Source organism: Notamacropus eugenii, chromosome 6, assembly GCF_028372415.1.
Source record: "Notamacropus eugenii isolate mMacEug1 chromosome 6, mMacEug1.pri_v2, whole genome shotgun sequence".
NCBI lineage: Eukaryota > Metazoa > Chordata > Mammalia > Diprotodontia > Macropodidae > Notamacropus > Notamacropus eugenii.
Genome location: NC_092877.1, coordinates 206,991,324 through 207,019,156, shown reverse-complemented (window position 1 = coordinate 207,019,156; position 27,833 = coordinate 206,991,324). Strand labels below are relative to the sequence as shown.

Below are 27,833 nucleotides of genomic sequence, written 5' to 3'. Positions count from 1 at the left end.
CTGTCTAACAAAGCGAAGTTTATCAGTCAATTAACAAACATTTATTAAGCATTTATGATATTGCTTAGGCACTCTGCCAAGTGCCGGGTCACAAGGACAAAATATAAAATTTCCCTCTCTTCAAGAAGGCTATATTTTAATGGCAGAGACAAAGTGCACATTTCCAGTATACACAAAATATAAAGTAGTTTTGGGAGTAGGTGCACTATTAACTGGGAGGGAGGTACCAGGAAAAGCCTCATGAAGAAGGTAACATCTAAGCTAAATCTTGAAGAAAATCAATTTCCAAGAGGTGAAGGTGAGGAGGGAGTACATTCTAGGCAAAGCAGATAACCTGTACAAAGGCACGGAGATGGGAAATGGAGCAGCCTGTATAACAGAAAATACAGCTAAATATTATGATAGGACAGTAAGATTGGATTGCAGAGAGTAAGCAAAGTGTAAGAAGCCTGAAAAGGTAGAAAGAGGCTATAGTTTGAAAAGCTTTAAATGTTAAATAAAGGTGTTTATATTTGTATCCTGAAACCATAGGGAGTACTACTGGAACTTGCAGAATAAGGTGACAGGGTAGAGGCAACATGAATTAGACTTGCTCTTTAGGAAAATCATTTTGGCAGCTATGTAAAGGACCTAGTAGAGTGGGGAGAGGATTGAAGAGGGGAAATTGAAGAGGTGAGCAATGGTTCAGGTAAAAAGTTCGATGAGGACTTGAATTACAGTGGTACTGCGTGAGCAGGGAGGAGAGAACCTACGTGAAGTATGTTATGGAGACAGCAATGACAAAATTGGCCAATTGATCCATTTTGTGAGGTGAGTGAACCAGTGAAAATAACAATGAGGTTGCAAATCCAGGTGTCTCAAACTATGGTAGTAGCCTTGTAAGTAGTAGGGAAATTTTGAATATGGGTGACTCTGAGAGGGTAGGGGGTGGAGTGAAGATAATGAATTCTGTTTTGAGCATGTTGAGTTTGAGATCCCTACAGAACATTCATTTAGCTGTTAGTGATATGGGATTAGTACTCAGGAGAGAAAGAGAAGAAATAGAAAAATAGATCTGGAGGTCATCTGCATACAGATGATCACTGAAGTCATGTGAGCTGATGAGGATGGAAAGAATAGAAAGAAAGGAGAAAAGCAAAGGACAGAGTCTTGGCATTCACCCACAGTTAGCAGGTAGGACGTGGATGATGAATATGCAAAGGAGACTGAGACATAACAATTGTACAGGCAGAAGAACCACCTGAAGACCCTGAGAAGAGAAAGCATCCAGGGGAAGAGGTTGGTTGGCTGTGTCAAATACAGCAGAAAGGTCAAGGAGGATGAGGACTGAGAAGAAGCCATTAGACTTGGTGATTAGGATACTATTGGCAATTTTGGAGGGTACAGTTTCAGTTGATCAATGAAATCAAAAGCTAGACTGCAGAATCAAAATGAGAATGAGGAAAGAAAAAGTGTACATAGAAGTCATACAGGTTTTAATGCAACATAATACTTTGGGCTTTCTGAACATGAAATTATCAGACAGGAGCTAGGCTTGAAATTCAGTCCTAAGATTCTTAGCTAAATCCAGTGTTCTTTCCATTACACTAAGCAAGAAAAGGCACCATTTATTAAGCACTTTTCTCTGTCAGTCATCATTGTACTTCATTATGACTACCAATGAGTGCTTAAGCACATATTGTCTACATGAGGTTAGACAAATAAGAATTAGAGCCAGGCCGAGGTGCTGCTGGGGCTCCAGTCCATAAACACTCACCGTCTATTCCTTTTCTTTTCTTTAAAATCAGTCTTGAATTAGCTACTCCCCAGCTTGCCAGTGTAAGTAACCAATTGAGCCAGGTGAATGGAAAAAGAAATTCATTTATTCGCTCTATTAACAGTGATTCTCTCATGGGAAGGCAGGCTTCTAACAAATGAATATTAGCTTGGAACTCCATGTTATATTCACAGAATATTGAAGACTACTTTATACAGAGTATCCTAAATCACTGAAGTCTGAAGTTACCAGGTGGGTGGGACCACTCAGTAATTGACAGGCAGTTTCTGACTTGGGAACACAACTTATGGAGGGCCTTTCAGTGTGCACACACACTGCTGTCCTGCCCCACTTCTGCCTGCGCCATTCCTTCTTATTCTCTAACGCTGTGGATGCCTTCTGTGGTAGGGCCCTTCTTCTGCAGTTGCTGGGTAGCAGCTCCACAAGGGGCCTCCCCCTATACCTCAGTGCCCACAGCAGTTTGCCAGACTCAACCACCATCTTCCCCTCTCTCTCCCTTAGCTAAAGTTCAGAGGGATTGAGAGTTCAGAGGGATACTGGTTTAAATATCTGAAGGGAACTTGGGCTATTATTAGTACTGCCTTAAGAGCATTAGGATTTCCTGTGGGTTGGCTTCAGAACCTTCATAAACATGGGTTCTATGAGAAAATGTATTCCAAACAATAAACTTACAAACCAATGTTTGAAACCCAACCTAGTTGTGACTGAGAGTGCCTCAGTTGAACAGAATGGTCTTCAGAAGATCATAATCTTCCTAAGATGAACAATCTAGACCTGGATTGTACCTCAGCAGTGGTAGTCCAACCCTTTCATTTTCATTTTTTAGATGGGGACACTAAGACTCAGAAAGGTGAAGAGATTTGCTAAAAGGTCACACAGTTAGTTCAGTCGCCAAAATATATCTATGGAAAACAAACTATTCCCAGAATTGACTAGGAAGAGCTCAACCAAGATGATTGTATTTGGGAAACAGCACCATGTTTTCAATGATCCCAAGCTATTTGCAGCAAAAACCCACCCATTCTCTCAGTAATGCCATAAGGCTGACAATAATGGTACACCAAGATTCCCAAAAGATTAAATTTACAAATAACCCAACTGAAAGATGCATGGTAGATTTAAAAGCAGCTAAATGGTTCAGTGGATACAGTGTTGGGTCTAGAGTCAAGAAGACTTGAGTTCAAATCCAGTCTCAGATTCTTATCAGTTGTATGACCCTAAGCAAATTACTTAACAGCTATCTGCCTCAGTTTCATCATCTCTAAAATGGGGATACTAATAGCACCTACTAACCTCCCAGGGTTGTTGTAAGGGTCAAATGAGATGATAACATGGTTAGCACAGCACATGGCATATCCTAAGTGTGGTATAGATGTTAGCTATTACTATGTGGAACAGTAAAGCATGTTGCCAACTCAAACTTATGTGTAAGAAGTGACATATTAGACAGTATCTAGGACATGGTGACTTCAAAAGGAAGCATGCCAGACAGCTAGACAACCCAAGTGATACACTGGTAGCCCAAGATACTAAAGAATAAGAGAAAGACCTCTAGCACATAAAGGTAAGTTCTCTACAGAAGATGTATAAGTAAACATGGACAAGAATCACAGAGTCATACATTTAGAACTGGAAGGGATCTTAGAAGTCATTGTGTCCAACACTTTTATTCTACAGATGAGGAAACTGAGGCAAACAGGGATTAAATGACTTGCTTAGGGTCATACAGCTGGTAAGTGTGTGAGGCTGGCTTTGAACTCAGGTCTTTCTGTCTTCAGACCCAGCACTCTACTCTGAGAAGTGGGTTGGGCAGTTTTACCCATCTCCTTTAGGCTTTAGTAAAAGGACTGAATGCAACACCTTTACTTTTAATGTATTACTTGTAATGTAATTTCTGAACCTGGAATATCTAAACAGATGGCACAAGAGAAAGAAGTAACAGGAAGAGGGCAGAGAGAACTGACTGCCTTTGTCCTCCTGAATGAGATCTGGCTCCTCTAAATTGGCCACATTCCCAAACAAAATAGTGAAACTAGTTTATTTCTGTTGGGGTGGTGGCAGCTGTGACTCAACAGTGGGTGAGGACTATATCAGATTCATTCTGTAACACTTTCCCAAGAGCTATCTGATCCCTGGTCCATCCCCAGGCTCCCCACTTTTGGTTACAGTGATGCCCTTGGCCAAGGGACTATAGAGTGAACAGTGTTTCAAATGCCTACAGACCAGTAAAGCCCTCACTTTTCAGAAACCCTGGTTCCTCGAGAGTAATGCAGTTCCTCGATGATCTACATTTTTATCTGCAGATTTTGCTGAAACACACCCTTCCTGTTGCTTTGGTGAAACTTGTTACTTTAAGAGGTCAGGAAGGGAATGAGACATTACTTGATGGGATGGAAATATTACCAAATGTCTACAATGTCTTTATGTTTGCAGTGAAATTTTCCACATTATCTTATTTTTAAGGGTTAGGGGTAGTGGTTTTCCTTTTTTTTAGAGGAAAAAAAACTACTGCTAGAAAGTATACCACTTTGCAATGACCACATTGATCCCTGTTATACTACCCTTACAAGAATTCAGATCTCTTGCCAGGGAAGCTGTACCTAAGGAAACTTCATACCATCTACCTAGACTAAAAGTCTCATGTTGCAATTGAGAGGTACAAGTCTAATTCCAATGGGATCAAAAAGCTTAACTTGTATCTGCATACATAAAAATAGCCAGGAATATTTATATCTGTGCATGACTAAGTACTGAACCTAGAATAGGTAGATTTCTACTTTAAGAAAGAATATAATTTATATAATTAATGCATGCATGGAAAATGATACTGAAAAGTCAGATTGTGAATGTCAAAGAATTCAAAGGTTGTCTGTAGAAGGTGTATAGGTAAACATGGATAAGAATCATATGTTATTAAGTAACTACTGAGTACAAGGTACTTAGAGGTTTGAGGTACACATAGAAGACAAAATTCAGCCCTTAAGGAGCTTACTTTCTAGCGAGGTGATACAACATGTGAAGAGATAAATGTATACAGAATAATTTGAGGATATATTGAGCAAGCACTACCGACTAAGGGGGTCAGGAAAGGCTCTTTATAGGAGGAGACCCTGGGGTTGAGGCTTGAATGAAGCTAAGGATTCTAAGAGGCTAAAGTGAGGAGAATATGCAGTCCAGGCATGTTGAGGAAGAATGTGGGCAAAATTAAAGGGCTCCATGCTTCTCATTTGATTCTGTTCCACAATAGCAGGCAATTATGAAATCTCAATACATTTCCCTGGGTCAACTGCAGCAATGCCAAGTCACTAGTTCCAAGAAACTAGAGATGATAATGACTCTGCAGTGGCTGGTGGGGTGGTGGTCATTCCATCAACCATGAAGGGTAGCACTTGAAGAGACCCCAACCAATGGCAAACCAAATAAAGAGCATGTACTTACTGTTTGCCACATGCCATGGTTAATGACTGGCCCACTGCTGGTGACTCTCCCTATGCCGTTGTATTTCAGTTGCAGTTCCAACCTCCCAGCCCGTAGAGCCAACATGATCCATGTGTTGTCTTGACGGCCTCCGGCAAAGAAAATGACACCTTCAGGATCAAAGGTTCTAAAGTCGAATTCAGCCACAAGTCTGATCATGAGGGTGTCAAGAAATAAATTAGAATTATGCAGAGGTCATAACTACCAGATGTTTGTTTCCCTACTGACAGCTCAAATTCTCAAATTTAGAATGAAATCCAGTGCTCACAATGGCACATACTCCAATTCATGACTGAATATAGGCCTGGCTACTGCCTAAATAATCCCTTAAGTACTCTAAGAAACCCATGAAAGGTAGGATCCCCCAGCATGACAAGAATTCTTTCTTCATTTTGAGGGCAATAACCATAGTACCTGGGGGTCTGATGGTTTCACTAAGTTTTTTGGGGGGTGTCACTATAAGTAATGGCCCTTTAAGACAATATTTTCATTTGTGTCTGGCCTAAAGAGAGATTAAAATATTCACTCATGGCATATCCTCACCTTGTAGGCTGCAGTCTTTTGAAACGGAGCCTGATCACCGGGGCCCCGTTGGACATTCGGCCGAGATACAAAGATTTGACACTTTTGGCCACATCAAAAGAAATACATGGCAATATGTCCTGTCCAAAAGAAAATGTCATTGTTAGTCACAGACAAAAGAAACCTGCTGCTTTAGAAATTAGAAATTTAAGAGCTAGAAGGAATCCTAGACTTAGTCCAAATATCTCCTTGTATGAATAAGGAAATTAAACCAGCTGAGAGGAAGTGACTTACATATAGCTAACGAGTGGCACAACTGGGATTCCAGTTCTCCTGACTGCTAGGAGAATATACTTCTCACTGTACTGTCAGGAGAAGAATGAGGGTGAGAGGAGTATTTTAGCAAGGGCCATAAAGAAGTCTGTGCCAGATCAGTAATGGGCCCTTGAGCCATCATTCTCCCACAGAATGATAATTTATAGCTTTGTGAGAAAATCATGAAGTATTGCTTAATAAAAACTAACACTCATATAGAGCTTACTGTGCTAAGTGCTTTACAATCACCTCATTTGATTCTCAGAATAACCTTGGAGGTAGGTGGGTGATATTATTATCCCCATTTTACAGATGAAGAAACTGAGGCAGATGGCAGTTAAGTGACTTGTCCATGGTCACATAGCTAGAAGTGTCTGAAGCCAGATTTGATCTTAGGTCTTCCAGACTTAGGCCTCAGCACTCTATTCACTGTGCCACTGAGGCCATCACTGTGAGTCAGTCTGGTGTCCCACTGTCTCCTCAACTTGTTTATAGACCATAGAAACCAAACTATACTTTCCTAGTATTTTATAGCTGTAAAAATCCACATAATTTGTTTGTTTCCTCTGGGAGCATTTTGCTTTTTCATTTCTTCTTTCTTTTATGAGGCAAAATGTAATTACTTGACAAGGTATATCCTTTTATGCTTTACTCAGAGACATCAGGTAAACAGCAAAAGCTGTGCATAAAGTTGGTCCTGTCAGCCCATGGAGTTGTGTGATTGTCCAGCACTTAATTACATACATGTGTAACTGCAGAGCCCCGTCTAACAGACTTGCTTCCTGAGTAAGTGTGACAGATTTAGGAGAAAATGCATATTCACATGTGTCACGCTTTTTGGTCCACAACTAACTGCACTGATCAGTTGTTCAAGCTCATGGTTACCATGGTGATCCTGCAAATACAACCAAACACTATTCTTAGTGCAGAAGTAGGTCCTATACCAAGCCTCCATATATTTCCAATGAACACAGGACCTACAGCCTTCAACAGAGGCAGAGGGGATTGCAAACCATCTCTCTTGACAGTTACAAGTAGAGTTAAGTATTCACTATAATCCAACTAAGTAAAGTTTGGCCACTTGTTTGTTTATTTTAAAAAGAAAGAAATTCTTTTTGGGATGATGAGCCCTCCTCATAAGGCCATTTGTGTATCTGGAGTTCAGGAGGCTGAGTCTGCAGTGAGCTTTTCATCACACAAGTATTGAAGTGAAAGGTACCTCGCAAGTGTTCATGTCATGGGACAGTTTTACTCCCCCTCTGCCATCACAGTGACAAGTGTAACTCCCAGGAGAATTGACACAGGTCTGTTCACAGAGTTTTTCTTCACATTCATTCACATCTGCATGCCACAAAAGGGAAGGCAGGGAAAATAAAGACATATTTGCGCTTGTTGAAACAAAAGAGTCCCTAAAATGCAATCTAAGCAACAAGGAGCTGGTGATGGGCATTGGGTGGTTAACCTGTCTTTATTTCTCCTCCTGTTTAGTCTTTTCTTTAAAAAAGTGAAAAAGAAACTTATCTAAGGGTCAGTTTCTAAAAGACATAATTTGAGCAATTCACACATTGTGATTTACCCTACTTCAAAATTTACACTTAATTTTGATATACATACATAAATATATTTCTATCATGGGCATACATCTTGGAAGCTATATAATCCGAGCTTAGATGAGTGCTGGAAAATAAGGCTATTGGAGGTGAGGCTCTTCAGTGGTAGGAAAGGAGAGGGATCCTCAATTTTCATTGGTGCCTTTTAAACCCTGCTTTTAATGCTGGTCCACAATTGTCAAAGAGAAAATATCACCCAACTTCTCTGGACACACATGACCCAGGGACCTCCCCGTCATTCCCCGTACACTTGGGGTGTGTGTGTGTGTGTGTGTGTGTGTGTGTGTGTGTGTGTGTGTGTGTGTGTGTGTGTGTGTGTGTGAGGGAGGAGCATATAGGAATAGTCATTGTGTCTTCAGTTCCTGTAGGGTACAGTTGAGGTTCAGTAGCAAGATACAATGCCCATTCCATACTCAGCCAGGCATTCACCCTAAATAGAGTCTTGAATATTTAGAGATTCATATTGGTTTATATTTGTGCATAGAGCAAAGTGATACTTTCTACATGTGTGCACACTGAATAGATATGCCAGTGTGGTTTCATTGTATGTATATATGTATAGGTGTGTACACGTTTTCATATATTTGAAGGGAGTAATCAAAAAGATACGGAAGATATGAGTTTGGCTGGGAAGGAGGGGCAGAATTCTGGAGCCTGGAAGGTCTTTTCTCCCCCAGTAGGAAACCTTTTGGTCCCAACCTCAACTCTCTATTCCCTTTTCCTAAGTCCATTTCTGACAGCTGCACAGTGTCTCAAAATCTAACATCAAATTTTCCTGGAAAAGGGAATAACTTGCTTTGGAATAACTGCACATGACCAAATAAGTAATGGCTTATGGGGTGGGGATGTAGAGACGGATGGTTTTCCTAGGATACAGTGCAGGATAGTGAGGGGACAAGGTGAAGCAAGGGTCATACTGTCTCTGAAGTACCTTGGCAAACTTTTTTCTCATTGTCATACGTGTAGCCTTCTTCGCAAACACATGAATAGGAGCCCAGTAAATTCTTACATCGAGCTTCTCCGCAGGTACTTGCATCCACACATTCATCTATGTCTGCAACCAAAACCCCCAAAAGACACTCAAATCAAATTTTAATTGCAATCGTTGGGAAGTTCCTAAGATTACAGGATCATAGATTCAGAGCTAGAAGGGACTTTAGGGGATCATTTCCAACCCTCCTTCATTTTAAAGATAAAGAAACAGAGCCCCAGAGAGGCTAAATTACTTGTCCAAGGTCTTATAAGTAGGTATTCAGTCAGTCTATCAACAAACATTTATTAAGCCAGGCTCACTGCACAAGATTCATTCAGTGACTTGGAGACAGGTCCTCTAGCACTGCATCTAACGCTATTTCTACTATGTCACTTGCCCTAAGCAAACTGTTCATTATTCTGTGACTGACAGACATTCTAATGGTCTTGGCTAGTTGGATGCTTTCAACAAAGGTTGGGCAGCTTTTAGTTTCACCAAATTCTTACTCTCTTGGCTTCATCAGACTCTTACTGGCTTGATTCTGTCAGTCTGAATCTACTTCCCTAGGTTCCTCTTAGCAGCTTCTCTTCCTCCTCCTCCTTTTCCTCCTTCTCCTTCTCTCCTTCTTCTCGGGATTCCTAATTTTCATTGTTGCCTTATAATCCCAAGGCATCACCTTTCTCTCTGGCTTCTGTATAAATAGAGTGTGGCATATGTCTTTGGCTGTGATCACTTCAAGTTGCTAGAATCGTACGTTTAGAGCTTAGAGGGATTTGGAGGCTCTCTTAGCTAACCCCTCTTTTTCAATAGACCAAAGAGATTAAGAGACTTGCTCAAAGGCACATTGCTGTGCTACTCTTTGTGACCATGTGGACCTACTGTCCATGAAGTTTTCTTGACAAAGATACTGGAGTGGTTTGCCGTTTCCTTCTCCAGTCGATTAAGGCAAACAAAGGTTAAGTGATTTGCCCAGAGCACACAGCTAGTAAGTCTCTGAGGCTGGATTTGAACTCAGGTCGTCCTGACTCCAGGCCCAGCACTCTATCTACTGAGCCACCTACCTGCCTCCAAAACTAGAGCCAAAATCCAACCCAACAAAGAGCGTTCCAGAGACACTGAGTCAATTGGTCATGGGCTTGCACATAAGTTGATTACATCACAGAACATCAAAAAACTAGCCTGGAATATTTCCATTTAGAAAAAATGGACCAGAATTTTCACCCACATCCTGTGTATTACTCCTATGGATCTCCTACGATCATATAGTCACTAAACTCTCAGACCTTCATCACTCAGACCTGATTCCTCAACCTTTTAAAATCAGCTGCTAGAATATTTAATATAAAATGGCCAGAATTTTTCTACCGAAAAATTTTACCAATTTCAGAAAAGTAGAAGTTAGATAAAGGAAGCATTCCTTGGATGACAGAGGAAATAACTAGAGAATGCAACTGAGGTTGGAAATTTCCTATAATTCTTCTGAGGTAGCCACAATCCTATCTGGAAGCTCTGAGATTATTTATGACTATCCTTCCAGGGCCAACCTATGAATGAATAGACTTCCAAAGTAAACAACTTTGAGGATCACTTGTTAACCTCTGAAACAGGACATCACTAGTGACTTATTTCAGAAGGCTTTTGATATTTTGTTGTGAGTTTTGCCCTACAGGTTCCATTCCATAAGAATGACCTTGGAGAAAAGAAACCTAGCACTATAGGGCTAGAAAGGATATAGACAGGCCTTGACCTGTCTGAAAGAGGTATTCAAGTGTCCAGCAGCAGGCAAACTCTAAGTACACTGGAGCCTTGCTATAAATAATATCATGGGCCAGGATTTGTTCTAACAAGGGTTGCATATCTAGCTTTGGATCTTATTATAACATAACCTCACGTACAGCACACAGTCCCACAGCATGGACACCAAGCACAGATCATGTGATAATGTTGGTAATCACATTACAGCCTACTCAGAATACCCCAGTTCACTCAAGAAAGACACGACACCTTCTCTGTGCCCTGGGTTCTCTATGTTCAGCAGACAATTAGGGACTATGTAGTCTGTAGTGAATTGGATTTCATTTCAGTCAGTGGCTGGCCCCTCTGTTAGCCCTGCCAATATCAATGCCAACTTCTCAGGTTGAATGCAGATTTGGAGGATATCTTCCCAGATCCTGATTCTTATCCTGTATACCACAACCTAATGGAGGATAAGTCTAGGCAAGAAAGGTCGAGGTAGAAACAGTTCTAGAGCCTATTAACAAAGCCCCAGGTGCCCAAATTTTGCTTGTCACTTCCAGGAATATTTTATGTACCTGGTTATCAGAAGAGCCATCCTTTCGACAAAGGAACTACTCTTTTGCTGCCAGCTATGGCTCAAACAGTGGCTAAGGTTCTTCTCAGTTGGATAACATCCCAGAATGTTGTACACCCAGAGACTTGGCCTGGTTTCTGATCACAGCACAGTGCAGCTGATAAGATCCTAGCTACATAACAATTATAGGAAAAATCCGAGGAACAACACAGAGACCTTTACATATTCTTTACTGAGATGATGAAAGCTTTTGCTATTAACAGGCACTCTGGCATATCAGAGGCTCTGTGTCAGGAAATAAGGATGAGATCCACAGAGCTTAATAACTCTGGGACAGCATGAAATGACATGATTCGACAAGTAAAATGTCCTTTTACATTTCTCTACTGATACAGTGTAAGCTAATACAGTTGGGCTGGGTCTTGTGCAGAAGGTCACAGGAATGACACCTGGAGAATAACTTGGTAAATTTACTATCAAGGCCCAAAGATTTCCCCACTAAGGGCAGCTATGGGGTGGACCACGTTTATGCCATATGAGGATTAGCTAATGAAATGGGGCATACTTAGCCTAGAAAAAAGAGAAGACTATTATTATACCTTCCACGTCTAAATCTATAACCTTATGTTGTCATCTCTGATACCTACTGGTTGTGTGACCCTGTCCAAATATCTTAACCTCTAACTGACCCCAGGCAGCTCTGTAAGACACAGTTCAGCACCTTCTCAACATTGGTAGAGAAAAGTCCTTCGCTAGGAGCTCCCTTCAGTGAAATTACATTTCCCCCCCTTCTCTCTCTCTCTCTCTCTCTCTCTCTCTCTCTCTCTTTCTCTCTCTCTCTCACACACACACACACACTTTGCTCACAGTTAAAGAATTCTAGATTTTAGGTGAGTTTTGTTGTTGTTTAGTTGTGTTTGACATTTTGTGACTAACCCTATTTGAGATTATCTTGGCAAAGATACTGGAGTGGTTTGCCATTTTCTTCTCCAGATCATTTGACAGATGAGGAAACTGAGGCAAACAGGGTGAAGTGACTTGCCCAAGGTCACATAGCTAGTGAGTTTCTGAGGTTGGATTTGAACTTAAGAAAATGAGTCTTCCTAACTCCAGGTCTGGTACTCCATTCCCTGCACTATCTCGCTGCCCTAAGTGAGAAGAGGGGGCTTCAAATCCCAGCTCTGCCACTTGCTTCCTTGTGACCTTAGGCAAGTCATCCAATTAGTCTTTGGGTATCAATTTTCTTATCTATGAAATGAGGGGATTTAACTGGATGGTGTCTGAAGTCCCTTTCAGTTCTAAATCTATGACCCTGTGATGCTCTCAACTCTGTGGATAATGATAACAATACTAATAATTCAAAGATTTGCAGTTAGCTCTCTGCAAACCCCCTCATATACTTCACAACAATCCCATGTGATAGGTGTTATATGCTTATTTTATAGATGAGAAAATAGGTTCAGAGAGATGAAATGTCTTGTACAGACATTAAGTACCAGATCTGGGCCAGAAATCTAATTTTCCTGACTCTGGGTCCACTGCTTTTTCCAAATTCCTCTTACGAACCAAGAAACACCTAAATTACTCTTGTCCAACTTTATGGAATAATAATGATATATGAAGGATCAGTGAGTTCTCCCTTCACCTATGCAGTTGGACCTAGTATATTATATGACTGATTACCTAAGTCCTAGGAGGTTTCCTGAGGCACCCAAAGATTTATGTCCAATATGTCCAAGATTATATAGCTAGTAAATATCAGAGACCAGATTTGAATCCAGGTTAGCCCTGCTCCCACCCCTAGTACTCCATCCACCATACCATGCAGCCTTCTTAATAACAGCTGTCATTTAAATGTAGCTTTAAACTCCTCATCTCTTTTTATTCTCAGAATACTCCTAGAAGGTAAGTATTGTCAGTACCTACAGTCTTACTTCACAGGTAAAGAAACTGAGCCCAGATAAATTAACTACCATGTCCACAGTCAGAAAGGTGGCAAGTGTTAGAGGCTAGATTTTAAACCTATTCTGACTCCAAACCCTATATTCTCCACTAGATCATTTGACATTTCATTACCTAAAGGCTAGTAGAGCAGGTGTAGTCGGGTTATAGTAGGCACTTGATATGTAAATGGGTACATACTTTGAGACGTAGATGGGTGAGAGTCCAGAGTTAGTTACTTATATAATCCCCCTCCTTCCTGTCCACTTTTCTCATTTCCACACTTTACAACTCCCTTATCCCCAAATTCTCATTCTTAATACTCATGCACTCCTTTTTAAAAAATTAATTTTATTTATTTTCGGTGTTCTATACCCACTACCATATAACTTAGATTTTTTCCCCCTACCTGCCCTCTCCCTTCCTGAGATGGCATACAATTTTATATAGGTTCTACACATACATTCCTATTAAATACATTTGCACTATAGTCATGCTGTGTAGAAGAATTAAAATGAGTGGGAGAAATCATATAACAAACCAAAACGTAATACAAAAGAAAACATTCTGCGATTGAATTCCATAGTTCTTTCTCTGGATGTGGAAGGCATTTTGCCTTAAAAGACCATTAGGAATTTTTTTTAAGTCCTTGCATTGCAATGAAGTTCCAAGTCTACCAGCAAAAACTCTCGCACACTGTGGTCATTGCCGTTCACAAAGTTCTCCTGGTTCTGCTCCTTTCGCTCAGCATCAGATCATGTAAGTCCTTCCAGGCCTCTCTGAAGTCTTCCCATGCACTCACTTCTTAGCAGTGTTTAGCAAATGCTTAATAACTACCACAAACAACCACAGTGATCTCAATGGCTGAGGGAAGCAGACTGTTAGAGTTAGGTCAAGTAAATACTTTTAGAGCTCCACTCAGAAGGAATTTACAGCTGTGTAGTATTGGCAACAAGCAATGGAAAACTCAGGCTGCCAGCGGAGCTCAACACCATCAGAGGGGAAGAAGGCCCCTTGAAAATATGTCAGCATTCATGCTGACAGCAAAACAAGGGGACAGCTACATCTACTGAGGCAGCCTGAACCCCAGCCTGCTCTGTGAGCCATGACCCTGCATGAGTCTCTCCCCTACCCCTTTCCTTAACTCCAAAGAAACTGGGCAGACCAGACCCTCTGCCAACACAGACCGCAGAGCACTACTCAGAACAAATGGGCATGCAACCCAAAATCTTTGCAGCAAAAAGGGCGGCCTGTGTGGTTCACCTTCGGTGCAGAAAGCAAAGCAAGCCAGACAATTCAAAAGTCTTGAATTTCTCTGTCTCCTGTAGCTGAGGTTGAAGGAGCCCTTGACTGGGCTTGGTGTTCCTTGCCTTACTTTTCTGGGAACCACCGGAACAATAATAATAGTATTTCTATAGAGCTTTAATTTTGGCAAAACCCTTGACATATGTTATCTTATTTGCTCTCTCACAACAAACTGGTGAGGTCAGTGCTACAATTTTAATTTTTTTTTTAAAGAGGGAGAAGTTGAATCTGAGAAAGGTTAAGTAATATCAAAGATCATAAACTAACATGTAAAGCAGGATCTGAACCTGAGTCTTCCTGATTCTAAATCTAATCGTTTTTGAGAGGGAGGTAAGCAATTGGGGTGAAGTGATTTGTCCAGGGTCACACAGCTAGTAAGTGTCTGAGGCTCGATGTGAACTCAGGTCTTTCTGACTCTAGGGATGATGTTCTATTCATTGAACCAGCTAGCTGCCACCAATATTCTGAATGATGTCTGACTTGTTTTTATTATATTATATTATTCTTAATCATGTCACCTCTTTAGAGGCTCTATGGAATCTAAGTAACTGGTCTAGTTCCACCTCCCCTCACTCCAACCCTCTTTTCTTCCTAACTTCTATCCCATCCCTCCTAGTCACCTAGACTCTCAACCTAGGTATCATCCTAGCCTCCTCCTCTCTCTCTTATCCCTCCATATCCAATTTGTTGCCAAGGCTTGTGGATTTTATCTTTATAACATCTCTCCCATATGCCTCCTTATGTCTTCTGACAATGCCACCCCCTTGGTATAAGTCCCTATCTCATGCCTAGACTACTGCAATAGCCTGCTTGTGGGTCTGCTTATCACAGACCTCTTTTCACTCCAGCTCATCTTGCCATCAAGGTGTCTTCCTAAAGTTTACATCTGACCATGTCACTTCCCTACTCAATAAGCTCCACTGACTGTCACCTCCAGTATCAAATATAAAATACTCTGTTCAGTATTCAGAGTCCTTCATGTTCTGCCTCCCTTCCCCTTTTTGGTCTTCTTGCACCTTGTACACCCCTCTACACACATACTCTGTGACCCAGTGACACTGGTCTTCTTGACGTTCCTTGAACAAGACACTCATGGGCATTTTTTTTAGACATGCCTGGAATTCTCTCCCTCCTCATCTCTACTTTTTGACTTCCTTCAAGCACTAGCTAAAACCCCAACTTCTACTGGAAGCCTCTCCTGATCCCCCTTTCTTTTCATGGTTCTCTCTGTTGATTATTTCCAATTTATCCTGCCTACAGCCTGTTTATATAAAGTTATTTGCATTCCCTCATTAGGCTGTGTGAGCAACTTGAGAGCAGGGACTGTCTTTTGCCTTTCTTTGTACCCCTAGAACTTAGCACTTGGCATGTGGTAGGTGCTTAATAAATGCTTATTGATTGACTGACTGCATAGCATAGTGTGATTTCTGAATCACACTAGCAATGATTGCATGTGAAAAAGCTTTGATTTTTCCTTCTATGCAAAAAAGGACAGTTGAACTTCAAATTTTAAAGACTCATTTGTCCATAGATTTGGAATTCCAAAGTTAAAATACAAATGGCAAAAGAAAAGAAAAAATTGTGAGTGTGTGAGAGCACACCTGCAGCATCTAAGAAGGATCCTCTAGAGTGGATATTATGCTAATTAATATCTTGAAGTGAGATTTTTCATGGGCAGTAGCCTGTCCATCAGTACCTGCCTATAAATGAGTCAGCAATGCCAAGGTGTCCTGAAAAAAAAGACAAGCCTGTGATGCCAGGCGAAATTAAAAACTTGAACATAAGACTCAAGGGCAGGAAACTGAGCCTTCTATTGTATTCTGATTACTGAAGGCCCTTATTAGAGAAAGTTTTTGTTGGTCACCATACTTTAAAAGGGAGGTAGAGAGACTGGAGAGGGTTGAGGAAAGTGGGACACTGAATCAAAGAGGTAGAAAGTAAGTTCTGGAAGAAAGGTAAAAGGAAATAAAGGTCTTTAGCTTTCTAAAAAGAAACTGAATCTCAGTGGTTTGATTATAGCCTTCAGGAGGAGCTGTCCCACTCCGGGTGCTAATCTGTTATCCTCCAAATCCATAGAAGTCTTTCCTGACTTTCCAGACAGTTGTGAATTAGTGGTCTCTCCCTCCTCAAATTAGTTTTTATTTACTTATTTATGAATCTGTTATAACTCATACTTGAATATAAACTCCTTGAGAGCAGAAATAATATTTCATTTTTTGTTGCTTCCATGTCAGTGTCTAGGCACAGGGCCTTCCACGTTAGAAGTGCCTGATAAATGTTTACTGAATTAAATTAGGGGTTGTTTTTTTTAAAAAAATATGCTTAAATTATTAATAGAAGTAGATATTTTCAATTGAACCCTCCAGATTCCATAATACTTCATTCAACAATTAAGTGCCATCTCTATGTAGAGATACAAAGACAACTGAAATAGTTAGGTCCCTGAGGTCCAGGGAAGTGAAGCTGGCCCATCTGGGTAACAGGAAAAGCAAGTTCATGGGAACTCCAGACTCCTGACTCACTTTGTTATGTTCAATCCACTCTACCCTTCTTGACTAGACGAACAACAGGTTGTCGGAATAGGATCCTGATGGCAGATATGAGGTTTCTGTCTTTGGAGATCTTAAAAGAGCGATTAAATAAATCCTGGAGGCAACCTTTCCAAAACAATTCACCTGCTGGGTTTAAATTTCAATGTCCTTGACTTGGATATGATGCAAGGTGAACAGTCATGAAAGGGCAATGCAAAATCATTTACAGTGCTCTAGAGTTCATAAAACACTTTTCTTTGGATCCTCACCATAAACATAGGATACTGGGAAGGAAGGAAAGGAATAAGCATTTATAGTGTACCTACTATGTGCCAGGTATTATTCTAAGTGTTTTTTTAAAACCAAATATTATCTCATTTGATCCTCCCAACAACCCTGTGAGATCAATGCTGTTATAACTCCCATTTTACAGTTGAGGAAACTGAGGCAATTAGTGGTTAATTGGCTTGTCCAGGGTCATACAGATAATCTATGTCTGAGGCTGAATTTGCACTCAGGCTTTCCTGACTCCACAGAGGGACAGGAAATTAACCTCATTGACAGACTTGGTATCATGCTAAAAGCCTTGTGTAAGCAGGGTACAGCCAGATCCCATGTGGAGTGGCTCCCCTACACTCCTCTGTATATACATAAAGGGAATGTTCTAAAGAAGAAACAAGGATACAGAGGCCAGTTGGGCTCATCAGCTGCCTGTCTTGGATTAGAATATTTGAGAAGGGAACAAGACACCATGAAATGTACAATCACCTAGTAGGGATAGTGGGCTCAGTAAATAAATGAGAGGCACATGGGGTTTTTGTTTTTTATCGGCAGGATGCGTTAAGCTCAGTGACCCCCATGATATTGGCATAGTTCCTCTTGAAATGTCCCAGCTACAAGTTTCAGCCCCAGCATAGAAAGCAATGCCAAAACAGCAAACTTGTATATAATAAACCCATCGAGACTGGAAAGAGTCATAACAATTGGCCCTGCCAAGCCTCTCCCCTCTTCCCAAGTCAGGATGTGAGGGCTGATCAGCTGGACAATCTAGGCCAGTTCCAGCCCACAAATTCTCTGGTGAGTCATTTTAATGTTATGGTGTTGGAGAGTAGAGCCTGGGGACCACTGGCATGCCGAGGCATGTACTGACTTTCTCCTGGCTCCTTTCCTCTCTCTCCCTCTCAGCCCACAATTAGAAAAGGTCCCATAGTTCTCCAGTAGCTCCTTTTAGGGAGAACAGACACTATTCCATGCAGTTTGCAATTAGAAAGGTGCAGCCACAGAGAAAAAAGGGGATGAGGGGCACAAGAGATAGAGGGAGACCTAGAGAGGAGGTCATAGTGTCTTAACACACAATTGCCATGTGGGCCCAGCTGACTCACAACTTTGAACGTCTTATGCTAAGTCCTTACCTTCACAGGTCTTATTGTTGGGGAGGAGACTGTAGCCACTGTAACATGCACAGGAAAACCCACCGACTTGGTTGTAGCAGATTTGACTGCAGCCCCCATTCTGGTGGCTGCATTCATTGATATCTAAAAGTAAAGACAAAGGTCACTTGGGATGACTGGATAGCAGAAACTGGCATAATGGCATAGAGAGATCTTGTAATAGCATATGCTCTATGTTCCATCTATCCCCAGGTCCTCAAACTGATGGATAACACTCAGGTGTTGACCCAGATTTCAAAGGCAACAGAATTATTATCTTGGGTGAAAAAGACACTTCACTGGAGTCTTCTTTGGTTAGGTCTTTCACATAGAGCTTTAAAAGTCATAAAGTTAATGTTAAATCAATTTATCTTCTATGCTTAAGGAAGGTTTCAAAATCATCAGTTACACTACTTTTTTCAAAAGCTAAAAAAGCCAAGCCTTTTAATTTTTCTCATAGGTAGTAAGTATTCAAAAAATAGTCAATGAATAAATGAATGAGATATATTTTTCATATATTAAAAAAAGAAGTCATAAAGTTGATAAGAAGCAGGAAACTGGTATCAACTATATTCAGAAGATCATAGATCTTTAATTGGAAGGGGCCTTTACAGGTCAATCGAATCTAACCTGATCATTTTATAGATACAGAAACCAGGACACAAAAGTTAAGCCATTTGTCCAAGATCAGAGTCAGTTACTGAGTATATGTCCTGTCACCTTACATTTGGATTTCCTGTTCTTCTTTCTGGGTAATGTCAGCCCAGTGTTGGGACTGGAAGACATTTGAACTGGAAGAATACAGGATGTAGCTAGCAAGAAACACATGCAATGCTCACTTTCTTCTTGGAACCCAACAGGGTGCCAGCTTTATAAATAATCTCTTCTCCCTTCTCATATTTTGTGGTTCTATCCCCTTGGCTGAAGACAACTCCCCATCTCCTGGAAATACAAAGAAGGAATTCCATTTCTCCCCTGCTTTGCCTCAGGCCAGAGTTAGAATCCTGTGCATGGGGCAAGCCAAGGGATCAGCACTCAATAGAATTTGGCAGAAGGGAAGTGAAAGAGAGCAGAGAAGGAAATAAGGAATTGACAGAAGATTTTGTTCCCTACCATTTAAAATCAAACAGACTTGTATTTATAACTCTCCTTTTAAATAGTGATTTATGATCTACAAAGGGCTTTCTTCACAACAACCCTTATGAGATAGGTACCAAAGTATTATTATCCCCATCTTGCTGGTGAGGAAACTAAAAGCTGAGGTTAAGTGACTTGCCCAAGGTCACACTGCAAGAAACCAGAAGGGCCAAGACTAGAACCAAAATAAGCTCAATTTCAAATATAAAGTGCTTCTGCTCTGCAGACTATCCTAAGTATCTATATCCTAGCTAGCTCTTAACATCAGGTGAGGTGAGTAGTGAAGTAGAAAGTTATCAATTTTTTTTTACCTTGATCACAAATTCTTCCACTCCAGCCAGTTTTACATTGGCAGTAGAAAGTTCCCATCAGATCCTGACAATGTATTGTTCCTTTTCTCTCACAGGGATATGGTGTACACTGGTCTGGCAAATCTGATTTTTAAAACAACAAAACACAAAGGACAGAGGAATCATCTCAGGAGAATTACTCCAATTGCATTTGCAGTTTTCTTATTTTTTCTGTCAAATGAGAGAAACATGGGAACAAGTATGATGGTCTTCTCAAAGAGCCCCCCTGCCCCACAAGGCAACCAGGTCTTGAGAGGAACTTCAATGGAAAATGGTACGGCAAGTACATCATCTGTCACTGAAGGCATGTGAGCACAGACCTATCTTCCCCACGTTGGCTGTCAGACCAGCAATATCAATATTCTCACTTTTTGGACAATGATTGGTAGAAGATACAGCATCTTGCTCTGAAAAGATTTCCATGGCTAATTTCAGGAAAAAAAATTCTGATAAGCTCTGGAGTAAGTGATGGGCCTCCCACTTTAGCCAGATGGAAACATTGCTGTGACCCAGAAATGTTCAAGAGTCTAGGGTGCAGGAAGCAAGAGAGGGACCTTGGCTTTCTCCCAAGGATTTCAGAGGACCTCCCAAGGAGAAAAATCAGATGGAATCATTCCACTTGACCCAAAAGGCTTCCAGGCTAATTCAAAACATCTTTTATCTCCCTAATTACAACTTCTCTCAGTAGGCCAAGTCAGGCTCAGGGATGTAACCTGCCACTGATGCTTAGCTAAAATTCCCATCATCTTCAGTGAATGCTCCTTTCACAGGGAATATTAGTAGAGAATAACTGTGAGATTACCACACCCACCCTTTCTGCTAAGCCAGAAGCATGCCAGTCTTATGGAGATGGATCTTTCTGAAACCAGGCATTGCCTCAAAGGAGCTCAAATATTCTCCATCCACAACTCAGTATTCTGGCATGAAAGGGACTTAAAAATTTCATTGGATATCCTTATTTTTCCAATTAATTTTATACTCCAAGATGGAATTTGTCTCATTCTTTCACTTCTTTTCTCTGTCTCCCTTCCTCCTATCCTCCCCCCACTTCAATACTCCCAAGAAGTTTCAAATCTAGACTTGTATTTCCAAAGTGACTGGAATTTCTGGTTGGGTTTGCTCACTTTGATTCAATCAATGCAACAAGGAAACCTCTTTCTAAATGAATTTCAACTGATCTGGTACAAGTGATGACAAGTTGAGCTGGGCATAATAAGTACATAGTTAAACATTTGCATAATTCCAGCCTATTGTTTTCAGTGCCCCATGGCTAAAGGAACAGATCTCATGAGCTGCTATTCGTGCAGAGAGTAGGTTCTCACCAGCATAACTGAACTTTCCATGATGCAGTCCAATACAGCACCCAACAGAAACAAAATCATAGAGACAGGAAAACTCACCCAAATGTGACAATTAGGTAATCCAAAAGTTTAAGAAGTTTCTACCATACAGGGCTTAGAGTTATTATTATACACAGACGCCAAAGAATATTTGCACAATGCCCACTGCTGTATCAAAAGTCTCAATGGCTGGAATTTCCGGAGGATTGGAAGAGGGAGGGAGGACTAGGGAGGGAAGAGGGCTAAGGATAGGAGGTTGCTATGTAATAGACTTTCAATTGCCAAGATTTCATTTCTATAGCCACTATCTTTCCACTCTAATTTGAGACACTGAACATTTTCATTAAATGCTTGCGGACTTTTTCACAACCTTGCTCAGTGATGGTGTTCGACAGTGTGAAGAAAAGGGCCATTGTTTAGAGATAGCTATGCTACCCTTGTCGAATCTAATTCTCTTTGTCTCAGGTATTAATCCCTTGGATTTAAGTACTTACTACCCAACCCATCCCTGACCTACAAAGAGTCCCACAAAAGCAAGAGATGGGAGTTCCCTAAATTTATTTATGTTAGAAAATATAAATGAGCCTGTTTTCCTTCAGACTTTGACCTTTTGGGCTCAGAATGCAGATCACTGATTCTCTAAAAAATATCTGGTTAAAAAGCTGAATAAAGTCCTCAGTGCTGAACCTCAGGCTTCCCTTGATGCAGTGGAGGTTGAAACTGACTTTTTAGCTGTTCTGTCATATGGTTAGCTCATATTGAGTCTGCAGGCCACTAGAGCCATCAAGTCTATATCATGTGACCTGTTACTTAGTCATATCTTTATTATTCTGTCTTTGTGAGACTGATGTTTTGAATCCATGAGACTTTGCATTTATACTTATTAAATTTCAGCTTACTGGAAAAAAAAATTCTGCTTGATTGTGATGTTATGTATGTTTAATTTTGCCTAATAAACCTAATCCTGTCATTCTCTATTTTATATAATTTGGGTTTAGCCAATAGGTTGTACAATATCTCTGCCCCTACCAAACACTACATATTATCTGTCTTTGAAGTGACCCAGACTAAGGAGTGGAGGGTGAACTGCTACAACACATACTGGGCCCATGGAGCCTTGGGTCTTAAGATGCTCTGGATAGCCTTGGGGCTGCTTCTGAGCTAAACAGATCAGCATCATGGAAACAGGACCTTGGCTCCACAGTATTACTGATGATTATCACTACTAGTTCAATGTGAAATTTTATTTAAAAGTACTTTTAAGTACTTATACTTAAAAACATACTTTATCTCACTTGATCCCCAATAGCACTGAGATGTTCTAGAGAGGCGACTTATCCAAGGAATGAAAATGGTTGCCATTTTTTTGGTATCCTTTGGGGAAGGGGAATAAAGGAATATTATACCTGCTTTAAATATACCCTTCTCACATATAAATAATTCAAATGGAATGGTGTACTAGGCTAATTTTAAAGATATCAGTTCCTCATAATAGCTAAAAAGGGAGATTCAGTCTCTCTTCTCTGTGCCATATTTTCTCATTTCATACTCAATCACTTTTAAACTCATAGGATCCTATGATTTTAAGAGCTCAAAGGGACTTTCTGAGCTAACAGAGGTAAGTGACTTATCCAAGTTCACATAGCTAGTTCTCAGGTTTTCTGTCTCCAAATCAATCCTTCTTTCCACTGCAGCTTACTCAAGTGAATCCTGTGGAGTCTTGTACTATTTAAGACCATCATAGTCATAGAGAAATGAGTCTTCATCTTCTCAGGGAAATATGCCTTTATGATAAAACCAAGTATAAGATTACTTGTACTGGAGGTTTTATATTACAGACCATGGAATGTATGGCATCATCCATAGGACTAGCTAATGCACATAGATCCATGGGGCCATAGGATCATATATTTATAGCTGGAAAGGACCTTTAAGCCATCTAATCCAACCTCCTCATTTTACTGGCTCAAAGAAGTTGTGTTTTGCCCAGGATCACACAATTAGTGGATATCAGAATCAGGGTCTGAACCCATATCTTCTGGAATCCAAGTTTAAGGACCTCTCAGATCATTTTGATTTCCCCTTGTGTTTGGAGTGGAGAAATGAGAGATTGGCCTTAAAAAGGCTAATGCTTATGTCTAGGAAAACGGTACAGAACACCAATGGGGAATTTTTCTTCTTCATTATCAACAAATGTTTTTATTCTTTTTTTGGTAAAACTTCTTTCCCTGTCTTTGTACGTGAAGGAATCACAGAAAACTAGAGTTTATGCTTGGTTTTTTGGCTGATTTTCCAAGCAGTTGGACATCGGAATGCAGAGTTGTACAGGTGGGAAGCGGTAGTTGTTATTAATGTCATATTGTGCTGTCCATGCTACTTTGATTTGGCATGAATAATAACAATGCACATGGTTTCAATCCTGAGAGTCACCTTAGCTTCCTGAAGAAGACGTCAGATCACCCAGCATTCACAGAAGGATGAAAAGCTGACAATGTGGGAGCTTCTCTCTGTAGCGAAGTAATCTTGCACAAATGTTCTTTAGTGTCTTAGTAAGTTCCTCCTTGACCTTGATGGCAAACCTTAAAGTTTGTTTGTTTTGCAAAAATTTCAGCCAACAAAACACTTGCAAAATTCTAGACCCAAGACAGCCTCTTGATATATTTTTAAGACACTTGCATAGTTGATTTTGGCCAGTTACCAATAAATACCTTTTCCCGTTAAACGAGCAGCAGTTGGGTCCCACAATGAAAAACAGTAATGATGAAACATAAAAACAGGATTGAAGAATTAAAAAGGAATATAAAGCCGTGATTCCCCTACAGATAAAGGCCTAAATGTTCTAAACTCCTCTTTTCTGATTATTGCTCATTTGGTAACTACACTTTTCTACTTTATGCATTAGTTTCATGGCTGGGTTTACTTCTTTGGTTCATTTGCAATATGAAGTGCCTGGTCTCAAGAGGACTTAGGGGAAAAACAGATAGATGGCAAAGGTACATTCTTCACTGGAAAAAAGACTGAAATGGTTCACTATCGGTGGGCAGGTGCTTTGTCTTGATATAGGAAAAATAATTTGGTGACTGTTACTCCTGCTATGCCCCCTAACAATCCTTCTCCTAATCTTTTCATCATGCCTGGCTGGGTCTGCTGGATGTGAAGAGGGATAAGTTTTCTTCTTTTTATTTTTTTAATTAAAAATTTTAATCTGTGAAAAACTGCCTTTTCTCCTTTCCTGCCCCTCCAATTGAGAAAGAAATAAAATGGGGGAGAGAAAAGGAAGGAAGAAAGAAAAAGAGAGAGAGGGAAAGAGAGAGAAGGAAAGAAAGGAAGAAAGGAAGGAAGGGAGGGAGGAAAAAAAGAAGGAAGGAAGGAAGGAAGGAAGGAAGGAAGGAAGGAAGGAATCTTTTTAGAAGTATGTATTGTCAAGCAAAACAAATTCCCACATTTTGCCATATCCAAAAGAAATATATTTCAGTCTGCGTGGCGTTCTTTGCCTTTCTTATCAGGAGGAGAAAAGCATGTTTTATCATGAGTTTTCTGGAATTGTGGTTGGCTATAATGCTGAAGAGTTCATAAGTGTTTCAGAGTTGTTTGTTTTTATAGTATTGTTGTCATTATACAAATTGTTCTGGTTTTGTCGCTTCACTCTACATAGGATCATACAAGTTTTCCAGGTTAAAACCAACCCCTTTGTTATTTCTTACAGCACAATAATCTTCCATCACATTTATATATCACAATTTTTTCAGCCATTGTCCAATTAATGGGGCATCTACTCATTTTCCAAGTCTTTGCTACTACAAAAAGTGGCTATAATTTTTTTTTTAATTCTTAGTTTGTTTTGCTTAGGACTAATCTACCTTCCCTCTTATGTCCCTATCTCAGTTCTCTCCTTTCCCTCCTGTTTAGTGAAATGTATTTCTGTATCCATCTCTCTTTCTTTCTCTCTCTTTCTCTCTCTCTGTCTCTGTCTCTCTCTTTTCCTCTCTCTCTCTCTCCTTCTCTCTCTGTCTCTGTCTGCCTGTCTGTCTCTCTCTCTACATGCTTCCCTCCTCTGACCAGTTGAGATGAGAATGAGGTTCAAACATCATCCACTCTACTCTTTTAAGCTTGTTTCTATAGACTTCTACTTGCATATTTTGATTATGAAGAGATACCTTTCCCAGTCTTTCCTCTCCTTTTCTCCCTAATATATTCCTGTTCATTTCTCTTCACACTCTTCTTTTAACATCAAGATATAGCAGACTTAAACCCATACCTTCTAATTAGACTTCCTCTGTGACTCCTGATGATGTTAGAATTCTGAAGAGACACATGTACCTATATTAGAATATAAAGAGATGATCCTTGTTTAGTCATTTATGACTATTCCTATATGTTTACCTTTTTATATTTCTCTTGACTTCTATGTTCGCACTTCAAAGTTTCTATACAGGTTTGGTCTTTTAATCAGGAATACATGGTAGTCCAGTAAACCCCAAGTTTACTTTCCTTCCTTCCTTCCTCTCTCCCTCCCTCCCTTCTTTTTCTTAATTTTTCTTCCTTCCTTCCTTCCTTCCTCCCTCCCTTCCTTCCTTCGTTCTTTCCTTCCTTTTTCTTTTCTCTCTTGTCTTTCACAAAACCTTAAACCCAGTACACTCTGAAGCCCATAGATTAGACAACAATAGGTCCCTGCCCAAACTCCACTTAATTGCTGTTTTCTGGACCCTCCTGACTTAAGAGCAATTATCAATAATAACTTTTGCTCTTTTCCCTCCCAGCTTCATTAGTTATATTTTTTCTTTTGCTCATTAAAGGGGCCATTCCCTGACTACTTCTTAAAGAGGCCTATTTACTGAATGGGCATTGCCTCACTCTAAGTGAGTCCCTGTACAGGCTTAGCCTAAAGGGCCAAAGGTCTCCCATTGCATCCTGGGTCATCTCCAGTCATCCTGATGAATATCTGGTCACTGGATTCAGATTGTTCTGGAGGAGAAGTGAGGCTGGTGACCTTGCACAGCCCTCCCTCACTCAAAACAAAGTCATGTGCAAGTCATGTCATCATTTCTCTGATGTCATAGTCTTCTTCAAAAATGAAGGAGGAACACCACACAACAGCAACAACTTGGAGGTCCTCTCTTTCATTCAAGATCCATTTTTCCCCCTGTAGAATTATACTTAGTTTTGCTGAGTGAGTTATTCTTGCTTGTAAGCCTATAGCTTTTGCCTTCTGTAATATCATATTCCAATCTCTTCACCTTTTTGTTTATAGTGGTGGTTGCCAAATTCTGTGTGATCCTGACTATGGCTCATTCTTGAATTCTTTCTGATTTCTTTTTTTTATTCTTTGACCTGGAAACTGATTTTTGGCTGTAATACTCTTAAGTTTCCATTTTGAGGTTGCTTTGAGGAGGTGACTGGTAGAGTTCTATTTTCACTTTGCCTACTATTTCTAAGAGATTTGGGCAGTTTTGTCTTAGGTTTTCTTGAAATATGTTGAGCCTTTTTTTTTTGTTCATGGCTTTTAGGTAGTCCAATGATTCTTAAATTATCTTTCCTTGGTTTGTTTTCAAGGTCAGTTGTTTTTCTGATATGCCTTACATTTCCTCTACTTTTACAGTCTTTGATTTTATTTTATTTCTTGTTATTTCATAGAATCATTAGCTTCTTTTTGGTTCATTATAATTTTAGGAAGTTTGTTGCTTGGGTAAGAGTTTGTATTTTTTGTGCCAAGCTGTTAATTCTCTTTCCGGTTTTTTATTCCATAGTTCTCATCTCATTCATAAAAATAAAAACAAATTTTAAAAATTTTAAAACTTTCGCTTCATCTCCTCCAGGAATTCCAGTTTAACTTGTGACCAAGCTATGTTTTCCTTTGAAGCTTTGCTTGTAGATATTTTGGAATCACTCTCTTTTGGATTTGTGTCTGGAGCATCCCTGTTACCAAAATTGCTCTGTTTATAGTGGGGTTCTTTTTATTGTGTCCTTATTCTTCCAGCCTGCTTCCTGACCTTGGAGTTTGTGTTAGAGCTGGACTCTGTGCACTCCTGGGCAGAATATTTGGGCTGATTTTGCCACTGATTTCTTGGACCATTGATAATTGTGTTTTTCCAGTATTTTAGGGACAATTCAGACTGGAGACCTGCAAGCTTTCAGTGCTTCCAGTGTGGTCTGAACCAATACAAAGTCTTCTGACTGCTTTCTTGGTCTGAATTCCATAAGTGCCTGACCTAGGCTTGGGTCTGAGCAATATGCTTGTGAGTTTGCCCCACTTGGTATTTTAGTAGACTGCTGCTTGACTCAGCTTGGGCTTAAAGCTAGAAATGGGACTGTACACTGTTCCTAGCATCCGAGTCCCATAGCTGCTGCTTGCTACTAACCATGCTTATTGTTCAGTAAAAAGAACCTATCATGACTCTTCCCTAGTCAACTCTAGATCTGTGAACCAGAACAACAACAGAGCTGCCAGTTGGCACATATACTTTTCCTCTTCTCAAGTTTAGGTTTATCTGTGCTAGGTCTGGGATGTCTTGCCTGGTGCACAGTCCCTCCCTGAACTGGAATGCTATGCACAGCTATTACTGGCTATACCCTACCCTTGGTGTCTATAGACTTCATTGTCTATCTCCCTGTGCTGCCCTGGACTGGAAAAAAATGACTCACTGTGATTTTTCTCTTGGATTCTCTTATCAGAATTTAGTCTGGTCCATTTCTGGATCTGTCTGGAAAAGCTGGGTGGGAAGGAGCTTGCTTTACTTCTTCCTGTTACTGCCCTAACTCATCTCTGCCCTTTTTGTAAGAATCCTGGAATATTATGAGTTGGAAAAACCCTTAG

At 40.3% G+C, this 27,833-nt stretch overlaps 1 protein-coding gene across 1 annotated transcript in view; it reads right to left on the bottom strand.

Moving 5' to 3' along the window:
• The window catches only part of GAS6 (growth arrest specific 6), a 97,864-nt gene that overhangs the window by 17,944 nt on the left and 52,087 nt on the right, over positions 1-27,833 (bottom strand). Inside the window, exons 5-10 of the mRNA XM_072621876.1 lie at positions 19,641-19,763; positions 18,175-18,297; positions 8,633-8,755; positions 7,311-7,432; positions 5,798-5,916; positions 5,216-5,405 (exon numbers count right to left, since the gene is read on the bottom strand). Coding sequence (XP_072477977.1) covers positions 5,216-5,405; positions 5,798-5,916; positions 7,311-7,432; positions 8,633-8,755; positions 18,175-18,297; positions 19,641-19,763 — 800 coding nt within the window. The remainder of the gene's footprint in view (positions 1-5,215; positions 5,406-5,797; positions 5,917-7,310; positions 7,433-8,632; positions 8,756-18,174; positions 18,298-19,640; positions 19,764-27,833) is intronic.